The 19,838-nt window shown below is 37.0% G+C and overlaps 2 protein-coding genes across 2 annotated transcripts; one reads left to right on the top strand and one right to left on the bottom strand.

The window, feature by feature from the left end:
* Positions 1–629: 629 nt before the first annotated feature.
* pla2g4aa (phospholipase A2, group IVAa (cytosolic, calcium-dependent)) lies at positions 630–13,730 on the bottom strand. The gene is given in 19 exon segments (XM_046862593.1): positions 630–2,021; positions 2,354–2,511; positions 3,568–3,613; positions 3,615–3,758; positions 3,980–4,164; positions 4,871–5,107; positions 5,397–5,462; positions 6,255–6,347; positions 7,247–7,384; positions 7,987–8,101; positions 9,098–9,320; positions 9,667–9,803; positions 9,919–10,063; positions 10,161–10,198; positions 11,280–11,393; positions 11,874–12,022; positions 12,116–12,197; positions 12,638–12,755; positions 13,603–13,730. Coding segments are annotated over 18 exon segments (2,253 nt in total). The 5' UTR covers positions 12,671–12,755; positions 13,603–13,730; the 3' UTR covers positions 630–1,871.
* Positions 13,731–15,608: 1,878 nt separating this feature from the next.
* On the top strand, positions 15,609–19,515 carry ptgs2a (prostaglandin-endoperoxide synthase 2a). Its single transcript, XM_046863470.1, has 9 exons — positions 15,609–15,738; positions 15,925–16,050; positions 16,152–16,295; positions 16,467–16,780; positions 16,924–17,007; positions 17,199–17,445; positions 17,574–17,860; positions 18,054–18,201; positions 18,356–19,515. Exons 1-9 carry the CDS (start codon positions 15,678–15,680, stop codon positions 18,766–18,768), a joined length of 1,824 nt encoding a protein of 607 aa, XP_046719426.1. The 5' UTR covers positions 15,609–15,677; the 3' UTR covers positions 18,769–19,515.
* The last annotated feature ends 323 nt before the right edge of the window (positions 19,516–19,838 follow it).

The raw sequence follows: 19,838 nt of genomic DNA on the forward strand, positions 1-19,838 counted from the left end.
AATGTTTTCACACACACACACACACACACACACACACACAAACACACACACACATCCAGTGTGTGGAAAAATGCTCGGTAGAGGCCCCATTCTTGTTCTCTATATGGATTCCCAAATGGCTGATAAATTTGTAACTGCTGCCTCCTGTGTCTTATAATGTATGTGTATGAAAGTTGCTTTGTTTCTCAGTAAGTGCTGCTAAGGCCAGCCTTTCCTGTCTTAAGTAAACCATACTGTTCTTTCCTACTATTTTATGATACCTTTGTCAATTTGAAATGTTTTAGCATGTCTGATTCTTTTTCCCTCTGACCTGAGATTGAGTCCTGGCCTGACTCTGACACTGTGTTTGTTATTGCAAAGAAGCAAGAAATGATGTTAGTCCATTCTCTTGTTCATCCAGACTGAACTGGAATTTTATTAAAGCAAAGCAATTTAAATAATTACAAGAATATTCTTGATAAAATAGTGTCTTTTATAGATTAATAATGATTTTTAATCATCTTATATTTAAGATTTGTCAATTAATGGAATTTCTTATGGACTAGTTGCTACACAAAAAAATTTGAATACAGGCAAAAGTGGGTGGGAAAGGCATTGTATAAATAAATCATATTTTTAATAAACCAGAAAAAAATTCAGAAATATTTATTTTCAAGACTGATCTGCAGTTCAGAGTTACACAGAAATTGACACATGAATTACACATATATTAATAATAATAATAATAATAATAATAATAATAATAATAATAATAATAAAAATACAAAGAAAAAAAAAAACTACTGATGGAACTGGTCATAGTCATAACGTCTCATCCACGCTTTCAGTGTGACCACTTTCCAAAGTACAGTTTACAAGTATGAAGAAATTATCTTACAGAAAGAAAATTGATCAGATAGAAGGCTTTTGGATTTCAATGTGTAGGCAACATGTCACATCATGCCAACACTTTCAGGCAGGCTGGAATGTGCTTCTGTGCAATTTTATCTTTTGATAATTTAAAATCTACATTATGGAGCTTTAAAAAAACAAATGTTAAGTGTGGGAGTGAATCAGCATGATGTCTTAAAACAACTGCAAACTGCACAGCCTAGCTCCGGAGTTATCATAATAAAAAATAAAAAAACAACATAGAAAGGGTTTTAGACTTAGACAAGGTATAAATAAACGTTTTGTCATAAAACATTGACCAGATAAAACTATCAGGATGCACAATTTCTAAATAAATGACCTTTAACTGTATTAGTTAAAATGTTTTGCAATATTTCATACTGAAATATTTGAGTAATTGTAAACCGATGTCAGTGCGTTGTAGACAATATACAGTATTCTTTAGCTATTTAAAAAAAATAAACCATATCCATACTTGGAAGACATCTTGAAAGAAAGGATCTTCATAAAATACAAATTGAAGCCAATCTCCATTGTGCATTACAGATATCTATATGTAAGTAATACCAGAGTGCACTGTGGGTTTTCTTTTGGGTGGGCACTTTGTTTGTACTACCTTGAGAATATGGTGTGGTTTTGGACAGTGGGTTAGGACACTGTAATGGCGTATCCTGTTCAAATCCAGTCTGTGTGTTGAGTCTGTTCACACAAATGTGCACAGGCAACACAATCTGTCCTTTTTTCAATGACTATTAAAACCTTTAAAGAAGTAGGAAAATGTACAAGATCATGTAAACTATAACAGCACAAGCTAAAGGAGTTGAAAAAGTTCATAAAACACCCTTCACATATTGTGCCTTAATGTAGTATCCAGTTTCTGTTTTTAACATATTTTCATTTTAACGTAAGACTCCAACAAACTTTGAAATGACATCCAAACTCTCAGGAAGTGAAGACTGTGATTTATCCACTCATTGTGTTTATCTTTTAGGCGTGTCCTTTTTTACACTACCAGTGCCACGTTTCAGGAACTTCTTGTTTTCAATCTCACTGAGTGAAAGAGAGACGTTGCAGCGTGACGGGTTCATCCGCCTCTGGAGAATGCTGTCTTTGATGGCGTCTTTTATGAGCTGCACAACAAAGTGACGGGAAAAAATGAGAGAGAGAGAGAGAGAGAGAGAGAGAGAGAGAGAGAGAGAGAGAGAGAGGAGGGAGGGAGGGATGTTAGAGCAGCAGAAATCAATAATTGCAATCCCTACAATGAGATTTTGGAAAAGAATGTGTTGGCATTTTTTTATGTGCAGTTAATATTCTGCAAATTGTATTAAACCAAACCTAAACTTTATTGTTATTATTATTATTCTTATTATTATAATTATTATTATTATTAGCAGTGGTAGAAGTAGTAGTGGTGGTGGTGGTGGTAATATAGAGTATTAATCAAACCACAGACAAAACAGACCTCGATGTTGTTGAGTGTGTTGAACTCCATGAGGTCATGCAGCTGTTTGTAGGCCTGGTTTGAGTACTGGAAGTTGAATGTGGAATACGGGGTTTCAGGATCGTCAAATATGTCAAAGTCAGCAAACTCCTTCTCCTTATCTGTCTCCCTGGGAACTCCTTCAGAATAATAACATAAAAGACATGCATTTCATTGACAATGTCGAGTAGCTGAATGCATAACATAATTATATCAACTGTTGATCAATGATCAGAGAGGACACGGGTTAGCAACCAACAATGAACAAACGTCAGAAGTTACTGGTTGTATTCTAATATGTTCATTCTTTCCACTGACAAATGTGAACCGTAATATTGAGCTATTCTACACTACAATAAAATAGCTGTAATACAGAGCCATTCTAAAATACAGGGATGATATCAGAAAGAAATTGGAAATAATACTTGTGTTGCTGAACAGGCAACTGGAAAATGAACGGAACGGATAATGAGGTAAACTTAAAGAAATCTGACTAAATGAAATAAGCACGGCTTTTTTTTATTTTAAATTATCCAGTGGCTCCCGAGTGATGCAACAGAAGTTTGATCACCCTATTGTTCAGAGATCACAAGTTTAAATCTAACAATGGCAAAGCCATCCATAGCCGGGAGCCAATAAAGTAAAATGGCTTTGCTCTTGGGGTTGGACAGATGACATTATTGTCTCTCCCTTGTCAAGCACTATGATGCTAACCAATCGTGGGTGTCTTTGAGGTTTAAATAGGCAGAACAGAGCAGCCTGTGTTTTCAGTGATTGTTTAATGCTGCCCTTTAACAGAGCATAAGGATACAAAAAAAAGTGGTTGGCTGGCGTCACATGGAACGGTAGCACGTGTTAACCTGCATGGTAGATGTCACGTGATTAGAGAGAGCGGCCCGTGGGTGGGAATTGGCAGGTGAGCAAAGTGAGGAGAAATTAGGGAAATGAAAATGATTTTAAAACTGTTTTTTCATTATGTTAGGACACACCGTCTGCTAAGAAGTGCTTTAAGAAGTACCTACCTGCTTAAAATGACTTTATAACTAATACACTTTCTACTCATAATTTATACACTACTCTTTTTTTCAAGTAACTGGATGTTTATAAGTTAATTGAAGCACTTTAAGCGAAGCTATTTATTAATAGTGCACTACAGAATTACATTACTGTACTGAATTTCTTTTTTTTGTCCTCACCTGGAGCCTTGAACTCCCTGAAGTGGATGTTGGCCAGAACGAAGTGGAATAACTGTAGGGCATTGTTTGTCTTCTGGCCTGGGCTTGAACACGTAACACTCTTGCAGACCCTCACGATCGAACACCTTCACATCAATCTTGGGGAAAGGCAACTTGTTCATGCGAGCCCATTTCTCAGCTAATAAAAGCTCCTGGGAGTAAACATACCACAGAATCACATTAAAGGTTTAAAGCAGTCATAGAATTATAATAAATTACTTATAAAATGCAGGTTCACTATTTGTCCAAAACAACATCCTATTTTTAATATTCCATTCTAGATTTTTTTATCACCTCTACTCTTCCATTACTGTTATCAATAGCAGAATCATGTTCTCCGTTCTGCACCAAATCCACATATTTCTATACTAACCTTAAAGGGAGGACTGGAATCACTTGGTCTTGCTGAGAAATCAAAAGATATGATGAGGTCAACGCCACGCTGGGGTCGCAGGATTATGGGGTAGGGCAGGTTAAAGGTCAGACCACTGTCCACCACATGAATCTTCTTACTCCTTACATCCAGAGGCTCATAAATGTGAACAAACTCATTCGGATCTAGGAAAAAAAAAAAAATTCCTGCAAAGTAGGAGGATGGGGTCGGAGCACAGAGTCAGCCATGTTACAGCATCCTGGATCACAGTGAGTTAAGGGCCTTGCTCAAGGGCCACGAAAGTGGCAGCTTTGGCATTACTGGGGCGTTAACCCACAACTTTCCGATCAGAAACCCAGAGCCTTAACCACTGAACTACAACCTTCCTTTATAATCATTGATACCATGAAAAAGAAAGCTACAAGTCTCCTTAAAATCTCCAAGACAATCTTTAACAAAAAAAAGTTACCAACATGAAGGGACTGCGAATTAAAGGAAGCAAAACCTAAAGTTGGCCAAACACATGTAGGACAATAGACTGCAGTTTTACACACTACTTACTAAAGTTCCAAAGTAGTCTGGAAAAATTCCACTTATGTTTCAGAATAAGGGCAGAACATGAGCTTCATTGTCTCCTCACCACAGTTTTACTGAAAACTGGCACTAAAGCTGACTCACAGAAACAGGCCTTTATATAGTGCTGCAAACTAAAAGCAGCACAAATCAGTGCTTTAAGCCAAACCTGCAGTGGCATTCAAAAGAGGCACGTGTGCCTGCATAACATAAGTGGTCCTTTATCTTGGAGGGGATGAATTCTCATATGTAAATAAGCTAAATAAGCTGAAGAGTTTGCACCTGATCAGCTAATGTATAAAAGGTGAGTTTGTGTACCTGTGACTGCGTCCACCTCGTCCTCAACAGAGAGCTGTGTCTGGAAGGGATGGCGGGGTGTGAAAGGCATAGAGTTTAGGTTCAGGCCCAGCATGAAGTTGTGTACTTTTCCTGCCCGACCTTCACGTGTGTTAAACAGCACCGTGTCGCCCACTATAGAGGTGAACATCCGCTGCACCCAGCTGGCCTGAGCATTACGCTGCCGCTCCTCCTCCGCCTCGGAAGACTCTGTACCCACTAAGAGACAGGAGACAGAAAATGTAATCAAAGAAGAGAAAAAGAGATAGAAAACCAGGAATATATGTATACGGTGAAAAATCAACAAGGAATTGGTTAAAGAAAGAGTAAGGAGAGAAAATAGAACCGGTGGTAAGACGAGAAACCAGGAAGCAGAGAGTGAAAAAATAGAAAAAGAATTCCAGCTAAAATGTAATGTTTATTTATTTAATCACTGTGGCTCAGTAAACGTGTATCTCAAGTTAGTTTTGTCGAAGCGTCAACGAGAGAAGTATATGAAAGGACTCACTCCTGCGTAGTTCCTCTTCATTATCGGTTGTGTCATTTCCAAGAATGTGCTCAGGTTTAATTTGCTCTGCATGAAAAACAAAGTACAAAGAAATTAAATTGTTTAAAATGAATTACCTGGTTAGAAATTTCCTGCTCTTACTTAGGCTCTTTCTTTCGTTTGGTTTCCATTCTATCATTAAAAAAATAATTATAAGTCAGGAAATTGCATACTTCCCAGAAAATACATGGCCATGCAATACATGGCCAAGCAGGAATTGAGCATGACATCACCGATGTGAGCAATGCTTGCTAATGTGTGAATATCTACACGGCCCACATGACCTAAAACTCATACTGATACAGTAGCGCTATACATTACTGATTCAAACATTACTGAATTTGAATGGTACATAAGTTTGTTTATGTGTGTGTGTGGGAAGTGTATTACATTCTAAACTCGAGTTTACTCTGTAAGAGGGTGAAAGGAAGTCATAACTGTGATCACACACACTGTGTATAAAAGAAAAAAGGTGTCATTTACAAGTACGCCCAAAGAATCGAGACAGAAAGTTATTAACTGGACTGCTTTCAGTCTCACACACACACACGTGCTATATTATCTGTGTAAGAGCATGCTACTGCCATGTTTTTATTGGAGCTAATTAAGGCAATACCTAAATCTACCTTTAATCTTCTGCCTCTTAAATGTTCATAAAAAAGATAATTTTTCTTAGTAAGGACCATCTACATGTCCTCTATGAGTTCTGTTAAACGAGTCACAAGTACCAACTTCACTTATAGATTATATACGTTTTTACCGTGAGAATAAAGCCAAGCAGCTGCAAAGTCATAAAAAGCTGAAGATCCCAAGTCTTACCCAGCTCCTCCTCCATAGTGCTGCTGCATCCAGCTGTCTCCTTCACTCCAATGACTCGATTAAACAGGATGGAGAATGCACTGCCCCATACACCTAAAACAAACACAAACACATCGCTCTCTGTATCGATTTTATATTTATTCAGAGCTTTTCCATCCCACCCTGTTCAGGTATCTCACTTATAGGAGACCTTTCCTAGAAGAAAAGTGTGCATAAAACACTGGCCTGACTGCTTAGTGATAAAAAAAAAAATTACTGATAAAATGCTAATATTTTAACTGCCAGGGGTTAAAATGTGCTATTTCATCATAACTGTGAATGCTGACCTTCTGTAATGTATTTGGCTTGGATACCGTATTTAAAAAACACAAATAAAAAAAAAAAAATTTAGGGTCTGCATCATCCTACTCATTGTTCTCTTTTTTGCTTTTTGATTTACTGTTGCAACTTTTGAGCTTGGTGTTTTTTTAGTTTGTTTTTTAACTGCTTATATATTTTATATATCCATTATTTGTCCTATAGAGGTTAAAAGCTCTTTTGTTTTGAAAAATTTACATAAGGAAAAACTTTTTCCTTCGTCTTTTTTTTTCTTTTTATCACACTAAACATTTGAGTCATACAATTTCTTTGTATTTCAAACATTCTTTAGAGGTACCAATAATTTTGCCAGATTTGGAAAGGACAAAAGAATTTTAAAAGCATGTTTTAACAAGAATGACTTTTGCTGAAAGATGATTCATTGCTTTTTTATGATTACTATTGTTTTTTTTTGTTTTGTTTTTTTCTTTTTACTATGTTCTATTTGTTTTACTATTTTATTCCTATTCTCATGAAAGGTGGCAATAATTTTTGAGGTAACTAAAAATGTGAAGAAAAAAAAGTTTCATTAGCATGTGAAGGATGGGACATCAGGTGAGTATAAATGTGGATGATGTAAATCAAGCTTTTGAAAGTTTACACAGCTTCACATTTCATGTGTTATTTCCTCTTACCCATTAGGAAGTGAAGTGGGTTCTCATCATACTTTTTCACAACGCTGCCCATGAAGAACTTGCTGCCAAACAGCTCAGGGGCCATGAAAGTGCCATATTTTGCCATGCCAATCTCATAAGGACTAAATTCCACCCAGTCTGTTATGAGAAAAAAAAAATGTGAACCACAACAGGAAATTGCAGCTGGTTTACATCTTCAGTACATTTTACAGTTTAGTTACGCCTTGAAATAAAACAACTGTATCTTTAAAATGATTAGAAATTCTGTCCTCCGATAGTCTGCTTTGTTTAGTCAAAGCTGTCAGCTGTAGGAAACTATAGCCTTGCAGTTTCACTGCATTAGATGAAAGAGTAGCTACTGCCACTAAGACAGTTCAGTAGTATCTCGATAGACCAGTGATGCTCATGAGCAGGTTTTGCATATCTGCCGCATGCTACACAAATCTATGCAAATGTGTTTGGCGGGTGCCTTGCTGCTGCATGAACTGGACCCACAGCCAAATCCAACTGAATGAAATGCAGAATTTTTGACCATCCAAGATAGTTTTGAGTTAATAGCTATGATGGAAATGAGGTGCACCTGCTGATGTATGACTTGTTGGCAGTACCAGGAATATGATTGGGGATTCAGTCAGGGAAAGGCTATAGATTAAGCCTCATGTTTTGTGTGATTATGGACCAAAAAAATGTAAAAAAACGATGTATCTGAAATGATTAAAATGAAAGACGGCTGCTCTTACCGGCGAACATGAGCTCGGAAACGTTGGGTTTGACGTGCAGGCAGGTGAACAAAGGCAGAGGACATTGCCCATGATTCACCTTGTCCTGCAAGGTGCTCAGTGTTGTGTCCATCCGCTGTCTCACACACACACACACACACACACACACACACACACACACAGAAAAACAGACTATCAGAACATTTGAATTCTTTCCATAACCCTGGTCCTCTTTTCTGGCTTTTGCCTGATTTATCGTATTCAAACCTTGCATGTCGAGGAACATGTCAGAGCAGGACATTGTGTTTTGCTGGTTGAGATATGGGCTTGCATCAGAGTGCTTGGCACTGTAGTCAGGTTTGTGAAGATAATATGACCACAGTTGCCAGTTTAGATCTTATTAAACATTACCATGTTAACCCTCTAATGCACATACTTGCCCTCAAGCAATGGAAAGTTTTTCTCTGCACCAAACCAAGTGGTATTTCTTTGAATTCCTGCAATCAACCAGAATATTTTGATAAAAGTGTCAAAGAACAAGACAATAAGGTGTGCGAGTCACTATTCACCATCACTGAAGGCAAAACTTCTGTTTCGGACACAAATTATTTTAGTAATCTATTTAAAAATGTCATAAACTTTAAATTATGATTATGAATATTATATGACGGTGTAAACGGTACTTTTTGTTGTTATTTTGCATGTTTCTTTTTTGTTGCATTGTTTCTGTTGATAGTGTGTATTGACGTCATCACATTTTATCACGTGTATTCAGAGTACCTGTGTAAAGTAAACTCATTAGACACTTAACACAAACTAGCAGCTGCTATCCACAATAGAGTAACTTTAATATCAGCACAGATTACATATAATACTCCAGGTGAGCCTCAGACTCAAGAAAGAGTCGGATGATCACATTTTTAACCAAGAATTATTTAACAATTGAATTTTTATTTGAATTGTTTCAAGCATGTAAAACATGAGAAATGACTGATCCAAATGAAATGGTGTGTGATTGATCATATAGTCTTCAAATCTAAAGCTTCTATGTTTATGTGCTCATTTGTGTGTGTGTGTGTGTGTGTGTGTGTGTGTGTGTGTGTGTGTGTGTGTGTGTGTATAGCCTCCTCACCCCCGGTATAAGCGTTTCTCCGATGAGCATACCGAAGATGTCGGTGAAAGTGACAGGCTGGCCACTTGCTTTCTTCTTCCACAGAGCTTTAATGTAGCGTTTAATGTGCTGTGGCATTAGCAGTTTGAGTGGACTGCTGCTCACACTCTTCATCAGTTCCTGATTGATGTCTCGGGGGCCTTTCTCTGGAAACTCTGGGTGTGAGTACAGCATAGACATGTACCTGTGGAAAAATGATCGGAGAGTGTCACATGATTGTCTTTATGTGTTGCATTCATTTATGTCTATTGTTGACTGTACAGTGAGTGTGTATACTGTGCATGATACATTACACCGGTTTCTGTACAGTTATTCATTGTTCGATGCAAGTAAACGTGCAAGTAAAAGCAAATACTGTGCGTGCAAAGTGACAAAAGTGAAAGAGGAACTGACGAAAGTGAAAGAAGGGGCTGAAGTTTTTTTAAGTTTTGAGGAGAGCTCAAATAAGAGCTGAAGAATGAGGATTGGATAAAGAAGTTGGTAAAAGGAGAAAGTAAATAAATAAAAACGATAAAGATTCATTAACAGACCATGTTGAGCCAGAAAGTCCTGCCACATAAGTAGCACAGTCCAACACTCCAGACTCATAAAGAGCCTTCATCACCCCAGAGAAGCCCACCATGGCTCGGAAACCCCCCCCTGATCCCACTATAGCGATGGTGGGAACCTGGACACAGACAAGACATGGTAATAATTAATGCGAAATTTACTGTTAGAAATAGGGCAATATGTCCGCTCCCTCATGGAAAAAAGAGACATGCTCATTATTGTCTAGGGCTTACCTCATTCTGTGAGGTGGGTAGGAAGCGTGGGTTTTCCATGTTTAGGAATTTTTTGATGCCCAGCATGACTCTGTCCCTACGTGTCTCTCTGAACATCTTCTCCTTATCACACAGAGCCATACTGAAGCGCAGGTCTGTGGACGAACTACAGCAAAAAAATGATGTTATGTTAACACAGTGACACAAGCTTGCTGAAAATGTTATACTAAGCCTTAGATCTCTGAAAAGGCTGATGGACCTACCAGACTTCCAATAACAACTCCAGGTGCACTTTCATGGTCTGGAGATCAGAAATAATATTCATTTACTATTTGACTCGCATTATAGTCGCATTATTGGTAGTAGCAGAAAGAAATCATGGTATATTAATTATAATAAATGATCGGCCCTTTAAAGGCGACATAAACCACTGGAAAAACAGCAGGAAATGAAATAAAATCACGGCAAATTCTCATTGATATTATTAACATCGCTTTTGATTTCCTTCCCTACCTCACCATCAGCTGTCAGACAAAAAATCATGAAAAACCACACTTGGAATAAGTGCAAACATTTGTGCCAAATGGGTGCTTAATGAAATATTTAACTGTTTCACTCACCACAAGAAAGAATATAAGCAGAGAAGTTTAGATAAACCACCTGTTTGGTGTAAAAACTGCAGATTCATACTTCATAGTGTTGAATGTGTTATTTCTCGACATTCCTACTTCGCCCAATGTTCCGCACCACTCTTATGTCATCCAGCTATAAATATTACTGATTAACTGTCAAGATTGTGTTATTTTATCACTTAACACAGTGAAGAAGATATTTTCAGTCACGCCCATGTGTAGACACAAGCTTTCGGCAGTGTCAGATTTGAGACTTTTAGGCACATGTACCAGCACCAGCACCAGCTACAGTGTTTATTTGTAAGATCTTACACATATTCTTAAAGAAACCATATTACTGCAGCTGTATATTCATTTGTGATGTAGCCATAAGAGAATACACTAACTCACTATTTCCTCTCCACTCTGAACAGTTTGGGCATAAAAAAGGGTCTCTATAAAACATTCTGTCTCTAAAATAGATGCTGTATATTTAAGATATATCCTTTTGTAAACTTTTATAGATAACATGATACGATACAACATCAGAAGGCACAAACCAAGTCGGACAGGGTGAATAACATGTTTTAAAATGAATGTGTCATGATTTAGTCATGCAGTTCATTTATTGATTGAAACAGCAATGTCAGACTCCAATAATGCCTATTGACTGACTAAATTTGGGAGAAATTACCTAATAATCAACTTTACTCACTCCTGATGTAGGACTGCTATACCAATTGAAACAGTAAAATCTGAACATTAGCCTACCTTGCCGATAGACAGAGTCACCATCTCTAGATGTCCTATTTTTAGATTGTTGACTGAAAATGTAGCTGTGCCCAGAGTTTCATCCATGACATAATTGGCATCCATTAATGTAATCTGAAAGGTGAGAAAGACTTAAATCGTTAATAATTCACATTACCGGTGCTACCCGACTGGAATATGTATATATATATATATATATATATATATATATATATATATATATATATATATATATATATATCTGAAATGAGTAAAACACAAAAATGTGTGCTGTCATATGAAAATACTCATGTTGTGGTGGTGTGACGGAGCCATCACTGAAACTGAGTGGCTATACCACAGCATAAATATATGAAATATATACTTGTATGGGAGTGTGTGCTATACAAGTCTCTGTGAACGATCTGTTACTATAGAAACAACCAGCGTATTAATATAATGCAGACGAGACTTCTGTCAAATCATCTATTACAGGAAATGACAGGAAACCTTCTGACTAACCAAAAGTGAAAATGTATCTGCTGTGCTCTACTTTTAATACTATTAGAGCTGATAATTAATCACTCGAAATATATTTAGTGACATATATATCACCTCCAGCACATTGTCCAGCTGAGGGTCCAGAAGGAACTCGAATGTTTCGTTCCACTTCGGATTGATGTCATTGTCGATGTGCCGTGTTCTTTTTCTCGACTCGGGAGCAGTGGGAATGGACAGCTCTACATATGGGTCCGGTGTGTCCACTGATCACAAACACAATGTACACAATATGTCCTTCACCATACGCAACATTTTACTGTAAAAACTGGAGCGAACAATACAAAGTCTACACTCACGCAAGTCCCCGAGCGCTCCTTTAGTGACACTTTCGGCTCTCACCACAGTCACTTTGAACCTGTGAGAATATTGATGCTCAACCTGACAACACAAAAGACTCATATCAGTGACTAACAAGTGACACAAGAGACATTCAGACAGGAGAAACCACCCAAGAGAAACAACTGATGTCATGTTTGCGTTCATGTACCTGCAAAAACAACTGAACTGGATTTTTATAGATCTGGATAAGATCTTTACATAATTTACATTAAGGTTTGTTAAAGTAAACAAATTCTATACTTTCTTTATACCCATAATACACTGATACAGTAATGCTGATGCAGTCTGGAGAAACTGTTGAATAATGTGTAATGTAAATATAAGTCACATTTTAGCCCATTCGTGGCAAAATATTTCCATTTTTAAATGGTATGAACATCACATTTCCAGTAAAATAATACAAAATGTATTGGGTAAAAATTATAAACAAAAAGATAAAAAAACAAATCACTGCCTCCAAAATCCAAAACTATACTTACTATAATGTACTGATAAGGATCTATGGAGGACATCCTGGCAGCAATGTAAGTTTCACCGTAGGGAAACACATTTATATGTCAGGAAAGGCTTCTGTTTGTCTTGGGCAGCATCTGTCAACTAAAGAGAAATATTTGGGTGTTAGGGAAGTGCTTCATAAAATTGTACCCATCAATAAAATTGTAAAAACTAGGTAATAAAAGCACACAATTCAACTTCTTTATCTAACATCACACACAGCGTAGGTGCTATAACTACTTTCCCAGAGAGCTTTATGTAACTTTTTGGAAAAAAAATATTTTCCATTCAAATTGTCATTTTTTTCAGTATTGTATTCCATGTTGTGTTATCTCAGGAAAACATCTGTGGACTTGTGAAAATTATTTGGATTAACTTCACAAAGTTGTTAAGAAATTAAAGTAAAATAAGTAAATAATCTGTATGTAAATATGTGTAATGACTGTAGTATATACAATACTTAGAATCCAAGACCTCATACCTGGGTAATGGTTTTAGTATGATTATAATAAAATCAATAGGAAACCAAAGAGTCGTGCACCGTGTTTGTTGAAAGAAAAAGCGCTGTTTTTATTGATTATGTTTATGATAATGAGGTTTTGTACGTGCTGCAGCTGTAGCTCCAGTCTCCGCCACTCAGCAGTCGCCTGTACCACAAATACATTAAATTCTCGCGCATGCGTGTTTCCCCAAACATCGAGAAAGCCAATTAAATCATATCTTCCGGTTTTTTACTTTTATGTTACATGAAATAGTGAAGTCCTGCAAAGTGGACAAAAACAAACCAAACAAACTCCAATTCAATGAGAAAAGTTGTTCTTAAACTTTATTTTAATTAGCTCTACTATTTACAAAGTCCGACTGAGAAAACTGTTTCTGTTGCTGAAAATTAATGTATATAAAAAAACAACAACAAAAAAACAAAAAAAAAGCAGTCCGTTCAGCTTACCTTCACCGCAGGGCAGAAGCATATGAGTGTGAGCGGAATGCTCTTCTGTTTCAACTCTCTCTCTCTCTCTCTCTCTCTCTCTCTCTCTGTGTCTCAGCTCAGGAGAGAAAGAGAGAAAGAGGCAAAACTTGTGAATCGGACAACCTTCTGAAGCCCCGCCCACTGTGGAAAGCCAATGGTGTCAGCGTGACTTATAACATAATTTACCAATTAGAAAAAAAAAAAAATTGGTATATTTACATTTTCTAAAGAAATGTTTACTTCCAGTTGTGTAACTCTTTAGTCATGCCAAATTCCATGTGCACTATACTTCCTTTGTCATGTAATAACATTGCGCTTTACGTCATCACGCCAATCAGGCATAATATTATGATGTTATGACCAGTAAAATGAATAACACAGATTATTCATCAAGGCAACTGTGGGTGGGATATATATCTAATACAGCAGTTTTGTTTTTAAATTTTGATGTGTAAGATGCAGGAAAAATGGGCAAGCGTAAAGATTTGATAGAGTCTGACAAGGGCCAAATTGTGATGTCTAGATAATTGTGTCAGAGCATCTCCAAAAGTCTTGTGGGTGTTTCCCAGTCTGCTGTGGTCAGTATCTATTAAAAGTGCTCTAAAGGAAGGAACAGTGGTGAACCGGCGACAGGGTCATGGGCGACCAAGGATCACTGATGCATGTGGGGAGTGAAGGCTGGCTTGTGCGGTCCGATCCAGCAGACGAGCTCCTGTAGCTCAAATTGCTGAAAAAGTTAATGCTGTTAATGCTCAACAGGTCTGGACTGTTTTGGCAGCAAAAGGGGGACCAACACTGCCTGATCGGTGGCCATAAAGTTATATATTGAAGTATATATATATATATATATATATATATATATATATATATATATATATATATATATATGAATATTGATTTATATATTGAAGTATAATACATTTTCTTAGAGCTGTAATGATAGGAACATATCACTTGATTTGAGACAAGGCAGCATTATAAATGGATTAGTATCAACACATGATTGAATTAACTTATTATATATATATATATATATATATATATATATATATATATATATATATATATATAATTACATATCGCATCTACTGTATGGAAGACTGCAATTTATACTCCTGATTTATGGAAGGTATAATCCCATTTACTTCACATTACTCATATTTCTATTACTCTTAATATATATATATATATATATATATATATATATATATATATATATATATATATATATATATTTTTTTTTTTTTTACCTTTAAATTGAGCAAATCCCCTTATTACCAGATACATGTGTGAATCATTATAATTTGTTTAGGATCTGACTAATACAGCAAACTGTGAGTTACACTCTGAAGTTGACACACACACACACACACACACACACACACACACACACACACTAATCAATATTAAAAAGTAAAAGCAGTGAACAGTACACCTCAACCATGATAAAACTGTAATGAATGGATATTTGGTACCACCCAGATGAGGATGAGCGCCATAGATTTTTTTTTTCTTATGATTTATTTATCGATGTCTAAAACTATAAAATTGAATTGAATAGAAATTCGGCATTACATCGCGTTTACACGTCCGCACTACATTCGCATTCTTTAATATCGTTTTTTTTTTTTTAATGACATGTAAGTAAATCGGTTTTGTCAACCAGAAACCTTCAAACGTATAAAGTTTATTAAATCGATGAGTAATTAATTAAATAATTAATTAATTAACTGACTACATTTATTATCAGATGGCAGTAATGATGATGATTATTTAGAGTAATGTAGTCACATATACAACACTTCCACACTGTGGCGCACTCCTTCAAGTCTGATAGAAAGATGGATTTCTCAGCTTACTTGGAAAACCTGACAGCTGATTGTCGACAAAAAAAAAAAAAGAGAAACCACCCAATTTGCGAATATACGTCATCTGACGTCAGCGAAAACTCCCCCAAGTTGTATATAAGGAGGGCAGGAGCACTGCGAGGTTCAGAAAGCTTAAGATACTCAGGGCTTACACACACCAGTCTGAAATAGCTGGAGATTTCTGGAATGAATAAGAAAGTAATTTGCCTTATCTTGCTTGGAAGCTTGACCTTTTTCTTGGATGGAGGTAAGTTTAACATTTTTCCAATTTTATTGCATTATATACACACACTATATTTGTGACTAATGATTGTGTTCTTCTTCGTATTCTTTCTCTTTTTCTTTTTCTTCTTCTCCTCTTCATCCTCTCTAGGTTCCTTCTCAAAACTATCCATTGCAGAAGTGAATTAAACACTGTTTTTCCTCCCTGCAGGTCTTACAGCAGATCCCTGCTGCTCACAGCCCTGTCAGAACCGGGGTGTGTGTTTATCCAAAGGTTTAGATGCCTATGAGTGTGACTGCACCAGGACAGGATACCACGGACAGAACTGCACCACACGTAAGTACACATCTTCATATGTGCATTCAGAAGTCTGTTACATTTGGAAGCACATGATCCTAACGCTGTTCCCTTTTTTCTGCCTTTTTTTTCCCCTAAAGCGGAACTTTTCACGTGGATCAAGTCTTTTCTAAAGCCAAGCCCAGGCACTGTACACTACCTGCTGACACACTATAAATGGATATGGGACATCATTAATAACGTTTCATTTCTGAGGAACGCTTTGATGCGCTACGTCCTGACATGTAGGCTTTGTTCCAATTTTTGAGTGAATTTATATTATTTTTTTCTGATATATGTAAATAAGTATAAAGCGACATTGATCAGAGGTTTTATCATAGGGTAGCAAAAGATTTTAATTAGGTAAAAGTAAGGGACTCATTCTTTTTTTTAATACTTTTCTTTATCATTTACAGCCAGGTCAACTTTGGTGGACAGTCCACCAACTTACAACGCTGATTATGACTACAAAAACTGGGAGGCATACTCCAACATATCCTACTTTACTCGTACACTGCCCCCATTACCCAAACACTGCCCATCGACCGGCACCGCAGCTCTTCCTGATGTTAAGGAGGTGGTGGAGAAAGTCCTCTTGAGACAGAAGTTCATTCCTGACCCACAGGGTACAAGCTTGATGTTTGCATTCTTCGCCCAGCATTTCACCCACCAGTTCTTCAAATCTGACTTTAAGAAAGGACCAGCCTTCACCTCAGCCCTGGGCCATGGAGTAAGTTCAATTTACATGCACAATTCTATTCATTTATTTAGGCAATATTTTTTATACAAGGTGATATTATAACCAGTACTAATAAAGTATTAATATTATATTTTTTCTATAGTAATTTTTCTAATTATTGTTCGGTGTTTCAGGTGGATTTAAGTCACGTATACGGAGGCAATATGGACAGACAGCACAAACTGAGACTTTTCAAAGATGGAAAACTGAAATATCAGGTATCTCCTTGTTTAAAGTCATTTTAAAAATCAAAAGTAGACAACCAAAAAGATCTCAAGGATCTCAGTGAAAAAAAAAAAAAAAAATATATATATATATATATATATATATATATATATATATATATATATATATATAATTTTTTTTTTTTTTACATTTTACTTGATCCTGATGTGTGTTGTGATCTCAGGTGATAGATGGCGAGGTGTACCCCCCTCTGGTTAAAGACGTTCAGGTCGAGATGCACTACCCACCCCATGTTCCTGAAGAGATCCGATTCGCAGTGGGCCATGAGGCGTTTGGTCTCATCCCTGGCCTCATGATGTATGCCACTATCTGGCTCAGAGAACACAACCGTGTGTGTGACGTCATGAAGCAAGAGCATCCCGACTGGGATGATGAACGTCTTTTCCAAACAACACGCCTTATACTGATTGGTAAGCAAAACTCTGAGATGCTTTTTAAAGATTTTAGACTGTACCCACCTATATACAAAACTGGATAAAAAATAAATAGAGCTAGAAAACACAAGCATAAAAAAAATACAATATTCGATTTCCTTCAGGTGAGACCATCAAAATTGTGATCGAGGATTACGTTCAGCATCTGAGTGGCTACCACCTCAAGCTGAAGTTCGACCCTGAGCTCCTCTTCAGTGAGAGGTTTCAGTATCAGAACCGCATTGCATCTGAGTTCAACACGCTGTACCACTGGCACCCGCTGATGCCTGACACGTTTCAAATCCAGCACCAGGTCTATAATCACCCCCAGTTCCTCTTCAACAACTCCATAGTGACACAGCACGGTATCAGCAACCTGGTGGCGTCTTTCAGCAAGCAACAAGCTGGCAGGGTCAGTATCTAATCATCTTAATCAATCTCATTAAATTGAATTACAGTCATAGGAAATCTGGACTGATATAATATTTTATTCACTGAAACAGAGGTATTTAAATTGAGGTTAAGCAAAAAAAAAAATCCTTTGAGGTTGAAATACTTTTTAATCCTTTCAGTTGAAATCTGACTTTGTTATTGTTTCTCTTCAGATATCTGGTGGAAGGAATTTGCCTGCTGGCGTGAGAGGAATGGCTAGTAAAATCCTAGAGCACAGCCGAGAGATGCGTTATCAGTCCTTTAATGCTTACAGGAAGCGTTTCAACATGCAGCCATACCGTTCCTTTGAAGAACTGACAGGTGAGGCATTGGTTTTCATGATATGACTTAGTAGTTAGCTATTTCAGAGTTCATAATCACTGGTTTACATAAAGATGGATGTTGAGAAACTGCTTTGCTGGAGCACTGAGTGAATATGAATCTGAAGTCTAAATCTCTCTCTGTTGTGTTTTAGGAGATAAAGAGCTTGCAGCAGATCTGAAGAGTCTTTATGGAGATGTGAACTCTGTAGAGCTCTACACTGGTCTTCTGGTGGAGAAGCCAAGGCACAATGCTGTATTCGGAGAGACTATGGTCGAGATGGGTGCCCCCTATTCCCTCAAAGGGCTGATGGGTAATCCTATCTGCTCCCCCGAGTACTGGATGCCCAGTACATTCGGTGGCAAAGTGGGATTTGAAATCTTAAACACAGCCACTCTGAAGAAGCTCGTCTGCCAGAATATTAAAGGACCATGTCCAATGGTGTCTTTCAAAGTGCCTGAGGACAAGGTCTTCAATTTAGCAAAGATTAACTTGAATTCAACTCCTTCTGGCGAGGGAGACATCAATCCCACTGTCTTACTGAAAGAACGGACTTCAGAGCTTTAAAAGTGCACCACTGTATTGTTTCTTTACAAAAGTGTTTTTTGTTATTTGTTATTTATGGTTATTTATTTAAATATTTATTTATTTATTTGGTCCACATGAAATTATAAATATTTAAAAATACCATATGTAGGAAAGCCTTTCCCTTTAGTTGTAGGTCCATGCTTCACCACTAGAGGGAAATTTACAGTGAACTTGTAAGTTATCTCCATGACGTCACTATACGTTATCTCTGTGATGTTTTCGTGGGCCGCTCTTGGCCACATGCTTAAAAGCCAGATCACCGAGCAGTAACCTATTGAGAGCAGAGCAGAAGGCAGATGACGCACAACCCATTGAGAGGAGAAGAGGGACGACTACACAAGCTATTCAGCATCAAACATCTCGATCACACAACCTACGGCGATCTATTTCATCCACTGCAATAAAACCCACACTAGCACATCTAGCACACTCACTCACATACATACCAATCCCCTTTACATTTATACCTACCTAATACCTCAAAGACGTGATCCATATCATTATACCCAACTGATCAATGATGTTGTGTGGATTTAACTCTCTGGGCCCTTACTCTCTAAAAGGAGTCACCTGTTTTCAAGGACAGTCAGAACCTTTCTGAAGCAACACTTCTTATTCCATACTTGTTTACCATATGTGCTTTTTTATTATTTATTAATTTTTTTAAATGAATGGATTCTTGTTTTGTACTAAAATCCTTAAATAAAATTATTTCTTAAAAAAAAATGTTTTGTTGCCAGTTATTCTATCACTGAAAATGTTTTATTACTATTTAACTATTCTGTCAAGTCTTATGCATTTCCACTTACCAATTTTTAAATCAGGATGCATTATATTTCCACAATATTAATCAAAATATTTACAAATCTCTGCCGTACAAATGGTGCAGGGTTAATCCTGTTTATACACAAAGAGTGGGCGATGTTATTTCTCAAAGGCCTTTTGTTGATGCGGCTCTATAAATTGATCTATGAGTTGCAATTGACCTTTTGGATGTATAAATCCAAAATCACAGTGGAGCTTTTGAGTAACATTAAAGAGCCTCTTTC

Source organism: Silurus meridionalis, chromosome 12 (genome assembly GCF_014805685.1).
Source record: "Silurus meridionalis isolate SWU-2019-XX chromosome 12, ASM1480568v1, whole genome shotgun sequence".
NCBI classification, from domain to species: domain Eukaryota; kingdom Metazoa; phylum Chordata; class Actinopteri; order Siluriformes; family Siluridae; genus Silurus; species Silurus meridionalis.

Coding starts and splice junctions, on each gene's coding strand:
- ptgs2a (XM_046863470.1), top strand. CDS start 15,678: ATGAATAAGAAAGTAATTTGCCTTATCTTGCTTGGAAGCTTGACCTTT. Junction 16,051..16,151: donor CGGACAGAACTGCACCACAC/GTAAGTACACAT, acceptor TTTCCCCTAAAG/CGGAACTTTTCACGTGGATC. Junction 16,296..16,466: donor GATGCGCTACGTCCTGACAT/GTAGGCTTTGTT, acceptor TATCATTTACAG/CCAGGTCAACTTTGGTGGAC.